The 13489-nt window shown below is 35.7% G+C and overlaps 1 protein-coding gene across 1 annotated transcript in view; it reads right to left on the minus strand.

Moving 5' to 3' along the window:
* Positions 1-13489, minus strand: part of MSRA (methionine sulfoxide reductase A) — a 544359-nt gene that overhangs the window by 315747 nt on the left and 215123 nt on the right. The window contains exon 2 of the mRNA XM_027853894.1: positions 3386-3454. Within this exon, the coding sequence (XP_027709695.1) occupies positions 3386-3454 (69 nt within the window). The remainder of the gene's footprint in view (positions 1-3385; positions 3455-13489) is intronic.

The following is a 13489-nucleotide window of genomic DNA, read 5'->3' on the forward strand; positions in this document are numbered from 1 at the left end:
TCTTGACATTATTTATTAGTTCAACAGTTTTCTTAATTTCAATTTTATTAATCTCTCCTTTGGTTTTCAGTATTTCTAATTTAGTGTCTAATTGAGGATTTTTAATTTGTTCTTTTTCTAGTTTTTTTTAGTTGCATGCCCAATTCATTGATCTCTTTTTTCTCTATTTTATTCATGTAAGCATTTAGAGATATAAAACTTTCGCTACATCCCATAAGTTTTGGTATGCTATCTCATTATTGTCATTCTCTTGAATGAAGTTATTGATTGTTTCTATGATTTGCTGTTTGACTCATGCATATTTTGGGATTAGATTATTTAGTTTCCAATTATTTTTTAGTCTATCTTTCCATGGCCTTTATTATATATAATTTTTATTACATTGTGATCTGAAAAGGATGTATTTAATATTTCTGCCTTTCTACATTGGACTGTGAGATTTTTATGCCCTAGTACATGGTCAATTTTTGAGTAGGTGCCATGTACCACCAAGAAAAATGTATATTCTTTTCCATCCCCATTCAGTTTTCTCCAGAGATCTACCATATCTAACTTTTCTAATATTCTATTCATTTCCTTAATGTCTTTCTTGTTTATTTTGTGATTAGATTTATCTAGTTCAGAGAGGGGAAGGCTGAAGTCCCCCACTAGTATAGTTTTGCTGTCTATTTCTTCCTGTAACTCCCTGAATTTCTCCTCTAAGAATCTGGATGCTATACCATTTGGTGCATATATGTTTAGTAATGATATTACTTCATTGTCTATGGTGCCTTTTAGCAGGATGTAGTTTCCTTCCCTATCTCTTTTGATAAGATCTATTTTTCCTTTTGCTTCGCTTGAGATCAGGATTACTACCCCTGCTTTTTTATTACAGCTGAAGCATAATATATTCTACTCCAGTCTTTTACTTTTACCCTGTGTGTCCCTCTGTCTCAAATGTGTTTCCTGTAAACAACATATTGTAGGATTATGGTTTTTAATCCATTCTGCTCTCCACTTCTGTTTGATGAGAGAGTTTATCCCATTCACATTCACAGTTATGATTACTATCTGTGTCTTTCTCCAAAGAATTTTCTTCAAAGTCTTCCAAAGACCTCAGCTTCTGGGATAAGAAGTCACTATTTGACAAAAACTTCTGGGAAAACTAGAAAAGAGTATGGCAGAAACTAGGCATAGACCAATATCTCACACCATATACCAAAATAAAGTCAAAATGGATTCAGGATTTAGATATAAAGGCTGAAACTACAAGCAAACTGGGAGAGCAAGGAATAGTTTACCTGTCAGATTTATGGAGAACAGAAGAATTCATGACTGAACAAGAGATAGAGGGCATTACAAAATGCAAAATGGATAATTTTGATTACATTAAATTGAAAAGTTTTTTTGCACAAACAAAGCCAATGCAAGGAAGATTAGGAAGGAAGTAGAAAATTGGAAAAGAATTTTTACAACCAGTCTCTCTGATAAGGGCCTCATTTCTAAAATGCATAGAGAATTAGGTCAAATTTATAAGAATACATGTCATTCCCCAATTGATAAATGGTCAAAGGATATGAACAGGTAGTTCTCAGATGAAGAAATTAAAGCCATCTATAGTCATATGAAAAAATGCTCTAAATCACTATTAATTAGAGAAATGCAAATCAAAACAACTCTGAGGTACCACATCACACCTATGAGACTGGCCAACATGACAAAACAGGAAAATGATAAATACTGGAGAAGATGTGGGAAAATTGGAACACTAATGCATTGTTGGTGGGGTTGTGAAATGATCCAACCATTTTGAAGAGCAATTTCAAACTATGCCCAAAGGGCTATAAAAATGTGCATACCCTTTGACCCAGCAATACCACTTCTAAGGCTATATCCCAAATAGATCATACAAATGGGAAAAGAACCCACATGTACAAAAATATTCATAGCAGCTCTTTTTGCGGTGGCAAAGAATTGGAAATTGAGAGGATGCCCATCAATTGGGGAATGGCTGAACAAGTTGTGGTATATGAATGTAATGGAATACTATTGTGCCATAAGAAATGAAGAGCAGGCAGATTTCAGAACAACCTGGAAAGACTTGTATGGACTGCTGCTGAGTTAAGCAAGCAGAACCAGGAGAACGTTGTACACAGTAACAGCCACGTTGTGCGATGACTAGTATTGATAGACTTAGCCCTTCTCAGCAATGCAAGCATCTAAAGTCCCATGATGTAAATTGCTATCCACATCCAAAGAATGAACTATAGAGCTTAAATGCAGATTGAAGCATACTATTTGCTATTTTTTTTCCTTCTGTTTTGTTTTGTTTCCTCTTTCTGGTGGTTCCTCCTATTGCTTCTAATTCTTCCTTACAACATGACTAATGTGAGAAAAAGAAAGAAAGAAAGAGAGAGAGAAAGAAAGAGAGAGAGAGAAAGAGAGAGAGAAAGAAAGAGAGAGAGAAAGAAAGAGAGAGTAAGAAAGAGAGAAAGAGAGAAAGAGAGAAAGAGAGAAAGAGAGAAAGGGAGAAAGAAAGATAGAGAAGGAAAGAAAGAGAGAAAGAAAGAAACAAAGAAAGAAAGAAAGAAAGAAAAGAAGGAAAGAAGGAAGGAAGAAAGAAAGAGAAAAAGAGAGAAAGAGAGGGAAAGAGAGAGAGAGAGAGAAACAAACAAACAAACAAACAAATAAACAAACAAACAAACAAACTCAGGGAGATGAGTTTTCCTCACTCCAGGCCCAGCACTCCATTCACCATACTACCTAGATGCCTAATGTGTATATATTATTTATGTACATGTTGTGTCCCCCAATAAAATGAAAGTTATTTGAAAGCAAGGACATGCAGACGGAGAAGCCAATGGTGAAGGAATATTCCCAGCAGGTGCATAAGTAACTTTGTCTTTGACTCTATAACCTTAGAATATAGCACAGTATTTGGCACAGAGTAAGTACTTAAATTTGCATAAACAATTGTACAAATCAATGAACTCAAGACCAAAGGAGTTGTATCTATGGGGATGACTATAGGAATGGTGATTCAAACTATTTCAATGTTCAACGAAAACAGCAGGGCCATATGATATCAACGTAAAAATCATTATTTTCCTTTTTAGTAAACAAAAACACACACACCAAGTCACAAGGTTATTTTATAGTACAGATACATGAAAAGTAAATAAGAAATTTAGTGACTGATTTATTCAAATGAGAAAAAATACCCAAACCCATTACTAAAGCCTAACCATAGAATTTATTAAAAGCTTAGAACAGTTTTCAGTTGGCTAGAATAATTTATCTAGAGCAATCCAAATATTAAAACCCTGAGGGCTCTTGCTAAAACTAAAAATTTTGGCCCTCGTTCTTTCCACACAATTTGGGTTTCCTTTCAAATTTGATATCTTACCAAACAGAGCCATCTGTGTTCCCTCTGGGAAAGGTTCAACAGTCCTATTTCCATTGACATGATGTTTGCCTAGAAAAAAAAGAAAGAAAAAATGCAAAATTTTAAGTGGAAGTCCATAAACACATATTGACAGACATATTTTAAAATGTCAGTGAGCCCAATTCTTCAGTTCTAACTCTAAAGGCACAAAAATATGCCCTCAAGACACTGTATGTGTGTGTGGATAGATAGACAGATAGATAGATAGATAGATAGATAGATAGATAGATAGATAGATAGATAGACAGACAGACAGATAGATAGATAGTTGTCATTTCAGTCATGTCTGATTCTTCATGACCCCATTTGGGGTTTTCTTGGCAAAGATACTGGAGTGGGTTGCTCTTTCCTTCTCCAGAGCATTTTACAGATAAAGAAACTGAGGCAAAGAGGGTTAAGTGACTTGCCCGAGGACATACAGCTAACAAGTATCCCAGGCTGAATCTGAACTCAGATGTTCCTGTCTTCAGGCCTGGTGCTCTATCCACTGTGCCACCCTGCTGCCCTTACACATACACACACACATACCTGTATACATGTGACATATATGTGTGTGTATAATAAATATATATTTATATGTTATACATATGTATGTGAATATATTCATACATATATACGTATGCATGTATGTATTATAGAAAACCAAAAGCCATTCCCAAGTGAATGAGTAGTCAAAAGGTATAAACAAACAATTCTCAAAATAAAAATTTCAAACTATCAACAACCCTATGAAAGAATGGTCTAAATCATTAATGATAAGAGAAATGCAAATCCAAACAACCTCGAAGTTTCACTGCACACATAACAAACTAATAAAGATAACAAAAGAGGAGAGTAGTCCATGCTAGACAGGTGGTAGAAAGATAAGCACACTGTTGTGTTGCTAGTGGATCTGTCAATCAGTTAAAGCATTTTGGAAAACAATCTGAGGGGAAGCTAGATGGAACAGTAGATAGAGCACTGGCCCTGGAGCCAGGAGAACCTGAGTTCAAATTCGACCTTAGACACTTACTAGCTGTGTGACTCTGGGCAAGTCACTTCACTTTGCCTCCCAAAAGAAAAAAAAAATCTGAATTATGGAAATAAAATGCTTAAAATGTCCATACCCTTTTACCCAGAGACTAGACTACTAGTCATATCCCTCAAGGAAGCATTTAATAAGAAGTAAATTTCCATATACACCAAAATACTTAGAGTAGCACCAAAAAACTATCAACAAAGTAGTTACTCATTGCTTTGAGAATGGCTAAACAACTCTGATACATTAATATGATGGAATATTACTGTACTGGAAGAAATGAATATGATGAATGATAAGAAGCATGGAAAGGTCTACATGAAATGATGCAGAGCACAGAAAAGAACAGAGAAAATGCCTAAAAGTATGTAAACAGAAACCACAAAAACAACCACAAGTAATGTTGCCAAATACAAAGCACACACATAGCTTGAAAGAACTGATGAGAAGATACTCCAACCCTACTTCTTTTGATCCACCGGTGTACTACAATGGATACATTTTCAGGCTTTTTCAATGTACTGAATGGTTTTGCTAACGTTTTGTTCCTCTTTTTCACTTTTTGTTTCTTAAAAATATTATTTTTAGGGGCAGTGGACAGAGCACCAAGCCTGGAGTCTGGAGGACCTGAGTTCAAATCCGGTCTCCAACCAGATACTTGATACTTATTAGCTGTGTGACCCAAAGTGAGCAAGTCACTTAACCTCAATTGCCCCGCAAAAATAAAATAAAATAAAATAATAAAATAAAATAAAATAATATTTTTATATGAAATTCCTCTCTGGAAAGGGGAAAGAGTTTACTGGGGAAAATTTTGGTGATATAAAAACAAAAGATAGAAATAAAATTCATTTTTTTTAAAAAAGGGGGGAAAGAATTAGGAAATTCAGTCAATAAACATTTATTAAGCCTGTACTAGTGCCAAGCACTGTGATTAAGTGCTGGAGATACAAAAATGTAAAAAACAATCCCTGCCCTCAAGACTGTAAGTCTAATGGAAGAGACAACATGCAAACAACTATGTGCAAACAAGATACATGAGATGAAATAGGAGATAATCATGGAGGAAAGGCATTAATATCAAAAGGGATCAAGAAAGGCTTTCTATAGAAGATAAAACTAACGGAGACTTAAAAGAAGCCAGGAGACCTAGGAGTCAGAGATGAGGAGAGAGTTCTAGGCCTGGGAAACAGCCAGTGAAAATGGTTAGTGAAGTGGTGGAAGTATATTATTCCAGGAACAGGAAAGACGCCAGTACCACTGCATCAAAGAATATATGGGGGTCAGGAAGGTATAAGAAGACTGAAAAGTTGGGAAGGGGTCTGGTTTTAAAGGGCTTTGAACACCAAACAGAGGATTTTATACTTAATTATTTAATCCTTGAGATGATGGAGAGTTTTTTGAAAGGAGGGGGGAAGGGAGGTAGAGCTGGGGAGGATTGACATGTTAGACCTGCACTTTAAGTTAGCAAATGATTAAGGTACAGGAATAGAACAGAAAACAAGGTAGCCTGATTTTATGACAAGGACAAAGAATAACAGATGGACAGCACAAATGCTGCACTGGTACCCAAAAACATTAGACCTAGATGAAAGTCTCCAAAACGTTGAAGAGACTTCTATGATACATTTATAGAAGTACACGTACAAGAGTCAGCACAGAGGATGAGGTGAGGACAGGCTGGTGGAACAAGAATACACATTGATGAGAACACAGATCCATTAAATTATCAAAGTACAGATTCAGATACAACCAAGGCAACAATGAAATGGTTGTGGGATCATTCCAGGCCCTCATTTTCAAGAAACAAATAGGACAGCATTCCACCTTATCCTACAATTCTTCAAATGCAGATGCCTATAGCTTCGTAAAGATGAGGTTGATATCAGAAAGAATACAATTAACATTCTTTTTTTTCCTCAGTTCATGCTATTTGAGTCAGAGCATAAGCTCAGAAGATGTGAAAAGAAGCTAGTTTAAGAACTTCAAAAATTAACCTGCTTTCATAACACCTGGCAAATGACTATAATAGAATGAAGGGTAACTGTATATTCAAGCATATGATCATGTTCTTATCAGTCTTATCCAATTTTAAATGTAAACCATTTTGGAGTGAGTCAGGGACCATATTTCCTATACTATGGTATCCCAATAAATATGAAGAGAAAAATATCTAAGATAATAACTTAATATCATATTACAGTGCATGTGAGTTTTAGTTTATTAGGTTATAGGAGTTTTACTAAATAACTACAATGTACTAAGAACTGTAGAAACAGAGTTAGAGAGATAAGACAAAGAACAATACTCCATTATTTCTGATTCTCCCTTTTCAAGTTGGTTTCATCAATCTACTACTTTTAACCAGAACCAAATGATTTTGATGAATGCTACTTTAAGGATATAGTATGAGGATTAAAAGTATTATTCTCCTTTCATTCTTACCTTTTTTTTTTTTCATTGTTTCCCTTGATATTCTACAACTTGTCCCTCCAAATAAAAATTCTTATTGAGTTCTGTAACATATCTCTTTGATAGTTTCATTGGTATAGCATTAAATTATATTATTAAATTATTAAATATAAATTAACTTTAAAAGCATTGTCATTTTTATCATATTGGCATGGCCCAGTCATGAACACTGACAATTCCTTCAGCTATATAAGTTGTTTTTTTATTTCTTTAAAGATCACTTTGTAATTAAATCTATATAAGTATTTTGTGTCCTTTGGTAGACTGAATCCCATATATTTTATTTTGAATGGATTTCTCTATTATTGTCTCTTGGATTATGTTATTATTACAGAAAATTGTTGTTGATTTTGTGGCCTGCAATTTTACTGGAGTTACTGTCTTAATTAGCATCTTTGCCAACTCTCTAGGATATTTTAAAGTAAATATCAGGTCATCAGCAAATAGGGATAGTTTTATCTCCTCTTTGCCTATCTTGGCCCCTTAAATTTCTTTTTTGTCATATATATACATATATATATGTACATATGTATAGATGAATAACTAGCATTTCTAGAACAATATCAAATTATAGCAAGAAAAGAAGTCATCCTTTCTTTATCTCTGCATTAACTGGGAAATCTTCTAGTTTAACCGTTGGCATATGATTTTTACTTATGACTTTAGATAATTTTATGATATTAAAAAATCCCTCTATACCTATACTTTGTAGAGTTTTTAGCATAGAAAAGTATTACACTTTGTTAAAAGCTTTTTTCTGAATATATAATATAATCATGTGGATCTGGATTATTGTTCTTAACATGATTATTTTGCCTGTTTTCCTACACCTGGAATCCCTGTATAAATCAAACTTGACCACAATTAATAATTTATTGGATGAATTACTATAGTCTGTTTAACAGGATTTATTTAAAATTTTTAATTGATATTCATTATTCATATTGCTCTATAGTTCTCCTGTGCTTTATCCTCCTCTGTTTTAGGTATTGGGATTATATTATATTGGAATAATATAATGTATGTTATATATTATATTATGTTCCAAAAGGATCTGGTTAGGATGCTTTGTTTCTCAATTTTTCCCAAGTTTTTCCATGTCCTAATTTTGCCTATTTTACTGCAGGCAGACTTTACCCCCCTAGATCATTCCTTGTCAGTATAGGGAGCCCAAAAATAAAGAGGGTTACCTAACAAAGAAGTGAATTTCCCATCACTAGATGCATTTAAAGAGACCATTTACCAAGCATATTGTAAAGGGAATTGTTGCTCTATATTAAAGGGAGGACAAGGTACCATCTAAGGTTCCTTCCCACATTTAGTTTCTGTAACTCCATGATTCTTTACCTTCCTCATCTCAACAGCCACCTGAAGCTTGACTACTCTCCTAGCTATGTTCTTCTTGTTGTTACTGTTTGGTCATGTCTGACTCTTCATGATCCCATGGACCACTTTCCTACTCACAATGTTACTCATGTTATGAACATAAGGAGATGGAAAAGGTAAAACTAGTGTAAGAATTATAAAAAGGTCATTGAGATAATGACTAAAATATCCTAATGGCCTAGTATCTTTAATCATACAATACTTTAGGGGATCAGGAAAATGGCGGGAGTGAATGTTTTTTTTTTTCAGATAGAATTGTCTTGATGGCATTTTTACACACATACACACACACACACACACACACACACACACACATACACACAAGATACTAATCATAGTCAGAGGTGGAAGAAACACAGAACAGAGAAATAGCTGTTTCTGAACTGACGTGGGTCCAAGAAAGAGTCAAGAAATGAATAGGAAAGTTACTGATTATGGCAGGAGCTTTCCAATTGATCTTCCTGCCTCAAGGCTCTCACTACTCCAGTCCATCCTACACATTGCTGCCAAAGTAATTTTCCTTAACCACAGATTTGAGCACATCATTTCCCTGCTCAACTCATTCCAGTAGCTTCCTATTGCCCCTATGTAAAATATAAATTGCTTTGTTTAGTTTTCAAAGCCCTTCACAGCCTGAATCTAACCTATCTTTCCAGCTTCACTGGGTATAACTCTGGCTCCTATACTCCAATCCAATCAAACTGGACTTATTTCTGTTCCTCACCCATGACACTCCAGTTCCCACCTCTGTATCTTTACAATAGTTGAATAAATAGTTGAACACAAAAATCCATGGGGTCCAGTAGAAAGGGCACTTTCTAAAGTCAGAAGATCTGAGTTTGAATTAGGATTTTGCATCTATTTCTGACCTTAGGTATGTCACCTGACCTTCTTGACTTTAGTTTCCTCATCTATAAAACATGCAAGGTGGACTAGATGATCTCTGGGGTTTCTTACACTCTCTATTCTATAATGCTATATATAAAACTGGCAACTTGTTGTGTGACATACCTACTAAAAGGTAGGATTATTCCTTATGTGAGTTTAAAATACAGGAGTGCTCCCATTTTAGTATTTAAAATTGCAAAATACAAATGGGAAGGGGTAATCATTTGTGATAATAATAAGCACTTACATAGAGCTTTTTGATGCTTTCAAAATGTTTTATATATGTTAACATGTGATCCTTAGAACAACCCCATGAAGTAAAGGTAGGTTTTGTTATTATTACCTTTTTACAGATGAGAAAACTGAAGCCTAGAAAGGTTAAGTGACCTGCCCAGAGTCATACAGCTTTGGAAAGTCTGAAGCAGGATTTGAACTCAAGTTGAATCAGGTCCTACCTTCTGTTATATTATTTCTAAAAGTAGTAACTTGCTGAGTAACATGCCTACTAAAAGGTCTGATTATCCCTCATGTAGCTTTAACATACAGAAGTGTCACCACTTTAATATACAATACTTCAAAATACAAATGGGGGAAAGACAATCATTTGCCTTAAAATAATTCTTTAGATCTTAGATCCAAAACTGAAAATGACCTCAGCAATCATCTAGTCAAACCCTTTCGTTTTACAGAAGAAGAGATTTGTCCATGAGAAATTAAGTGACTGACCCAAGGTCACACAGGAGCCAAGTGACAGAGTGGGGATTCAGAGTCAGGTCCTGTGACTCTTTAAGTTCCTCAGAATTTTCACTGTATCCTACTTTTTCCCATTTACTTTATAAATGGATTTACCATAATTTCTTTAAATAGCAAGCTTTACCACTGCATATAAAATATTCATAAATTTGTAGACATCTTTTCAGGGACATATCTACTATACTGTACAAAAATATACCTGCAATTATGCAAACTAGTTAGACTGCTGGAGAGCTGCCCTTTTCAATATACATATGGAATATGGATACATACTGAATTGTACAGATAGGTCTACAGAATAAACCTGTGCATGTCTGTGGGTATCTGTGTCCTGGTGACCGACTACAGCAGCTTTGGCTTCTTTTCCCTCTTTGTTTCTGCTACCTTGAAGGGACTTTTTCAGACAAAAGCCTCTTGATTGGCTGCCAGTGAATCCTGCCCAGATTCCCACACTGTCTTATCTTTAGCCCTGTTTCCAGGCAATATGAGGGAGCAGAAGAAAAAATACAGAGGAGGCAAATAAGAAGAGAAGAAAAAGGAGGGGCAGTAAAAGCTATGCAAAAATGTGTGTATATATATGTATATATATATATACATATATAGAGAGAGAGAGAGAGAGAGAGAGAGTACCAAATAATATTACCTCCCATTTGTATAATAGTTAAGGGTTTAGAGAGGGAGGTGATACAACTATTAGAACTCTCAATTTCCAAAGAAGAAACTGAGGCTCTGAAAAATGAAACAATTTGCTCATGGTCACAAGCAACATGCCACAATGACTTTGAAATGTTTGGAAATGCCTGCCTCCTAAACAACTACAATGAAAACATTCCTCTGCATTGTTGCAAAAAAAGAAAAAAAATGAAAAAGTTCCAAATTGTAATTTCCATCTATGAAAGTGCTTTGTTAACATGAAGGTAATGTTATTCATATGTAATGCTTAAAAATAACCACATAGATTAACAAAGACTCTGTTTCTAGCTTCTAGAGAAGGTTAAAGGTCAGGGAGAGGAGCGGGATGGAAGACTATCTATTTAATTTAGAATGAGACATTTGGGAGGAATTGAGAAAAAAATTGATAGAAAATCCCTAGCTCCAGACTCTACTTTTGGCTTCTCAGTGAAAAGTATAGAGGAGAAAGAGAAGAGACAGGTGATTGAATTTGGAAGAAAAGAAATATGAGAGAATTTGAGGATAGAATAAAGAAAACCATGAGCTGAATGAGGATAAGGGCTCAATCTGCAGGATTCGATTTGTGGGCACAAAAGAAATGTGGAGTTAGGACCTAGAGAAATGAATTCAATAAGGAAAAGGAGAAGAAAAGGCAAAAAAGAAAAAGTACCACAAATTAGAAAGTTGAAAAAAAAGTGAACTGAAAAGGGGAAAAATTGGAAAAATAAATAAGAGGTTTTCTGAAAAAGAGAAATGAGAAATTATGTGGCTATAAAATTTTTGAGAAAAAGGAAAGGTGGTTAGGTGTAGCTGTCAACATGCTAAAAGGTGGGGGCGGATCCAAGATGGCAGAGGGAAAGCAGTGACTATCTTGAGATCTCTCCCAAAGCCCTCCACATACCTAAAAAAAATGGCTCTAAACAAATTCTAAAGCAGTTGAACCCACAAAAAGACAGACTGAAAAGAATTTCCAGCCAAAGACAGCCTGGATGGTTGATTGGAAAGGTATATCACACCAGGTGGGGAGAGGAGCACCGTTTGGTGTGGGTGCACAGGCTGCAGCGACCCTGGAGAAGGCCTCAGAGGACTGAATCGTGGGCAGCTGTGGCAGTTTCCAGACTTCTCAACCCAGGAATGCCAAAGACAACTTAGAAGATCAGCGGGAAAAGTCTGTGACTGCGGTGAGAGAGGAGCTAGGTCTCAGCCGCAAGTCTCGAGCTTGGCCTGGGGCCGCAGCTTTTTCCTGAGCTTCCAGACCACAGACTGAGGGGGAATCGAGTGGCTCATCAGAGGGAGATTGCAGGGATCTCTTTGCCAGTGATGAGGCAGGAATCTCTTGCTTTACCAGTGCTTGGATCTGGGTCACAGCTCTGAGGGGCAGTCCTGGGGCAAGGAGGAACACTGGTGTGGTAGAGCTTGTTGTGGTGGTGGAGAGAAAACACCTCGCCCCTTATAATACCACCTTGGAAGAACTGAAAATTTACAGGTCCCTAGACTTACCTCTGAAAACAGCTGTACAAACCTCTGAAACTTGGGACAGTCCATCGTCACATTGGAAGCAGACTTTTACCTTAACAAAGAGTTTAAAACTCAAGTAAATGGCCGGGATCATGAGTAAGCAGCTCAAAAAGAGTCAGACTATATTATCTTACTTTGGTGACAAAGAAGATCAAAACATACAACCAGAAGAAGAAAACAAAGCCAAAGCTCCTACATCTAAAGCCTCCAAGAAAAATATGAATCAGTCCTAGGCCCTGGAAGAGCTCAAAAGGGATTTTGAGAAGCAAGTAAGAGAAGGAGAGGAAAAACTGAGAGTGATGCAAGAAAATCATGAAAAACAAGTCAACAGCTTGCTAAAGGAGACCCAAAAACATACTGAAGAAAATAACACCTTAAAAAATAACTTAACCCAAATGGCAAAAGAGGTCCAAAAAGCCAATGAGGAGAAGAATGCCCTAAAAAGCAAATTGGACAAATGGAAAAGGAAGTCCAAAAGATTACTGAAGAAAATACTTCTTTAAAAATTAGAATAGAGCAATTGGAAGCTAGTGACTTTATGAGAAATCAAGACACTGTAAAACAAATCCAAAAGAATGAAAAATTAGAAAACAATGTGAAATATCTCATTGGAAAAACAACTGACCTGGAAAGTAGATCCAGGAGAGAGAAGTTAAAAACTATTGGACTATCTGAAAGCCATGATCAAAAAAAAGAGCCTAGACATCATCTTTCAAGAAATTATCAAGGAAAACTGTCCTGATATTTTAGAACCAGAGGGCAAAATAGAAATTGAAAGAATCCACCAATCACCGCCTGAAAGAGATCCCCAAAGGAAAACTCCTAGGAATATAGTAGCCAAATTCCAGAGTTCCCAGGTCAAGGAGAAAATATTACAAGCAGCCAGAAAGAAACAATTCAAGTATTGTGGAAACACAATCAGGATAACGCAAGATTTAGCTGCTTCTACATTAAGGGATCGCAGGGCATGGAATATAATATTCCAGAGGGCAAAGGAGATAGGATTACAACCAAGAATCACCTACCCAGCAAAACTGAGCATAATCCTGCGGGGGAAAAAATGGTTATTCAGTGAAATAGAGGACTTTCAAGCATTCTTGATGAAAAGACCAGCGTTGAATAGAAAATTTGATTTTCAAATACAAGACTCAAGTGGAATATGAAGAGGTAAACAGGAAAGAGAAAATCGTAAGAGACTTATTAAGGTTGAACTGTTTACATTCCTGCATGGAAAGATGATATTTGTAACTCATGAGACCTTTGTCAGTATTAGGGTAGTTGGAGGGGAAAAAATTATATGTACATATAGATATAGATAGATAGATAGATAGATAGATAGATAGATAGATAGATAGATA

The sequence above is a fragment of the Vombatus ursinus genome, unplaced genomic scaffold, assembly GCF_900497805.2.
Source record: "Vombatus ursinus unplaced genomic scaffold, bare-nosed wombat genome assembly UNPS02010219.1, whole genome shotgun sequence".
Taxonomy (NCBI): domain Eukaryota; kingdom Metazoa; phylum Chordata; class Mammalia; order Diprotodontia; family Vombatidae; genus Vombatus; species Vombatus ursinus.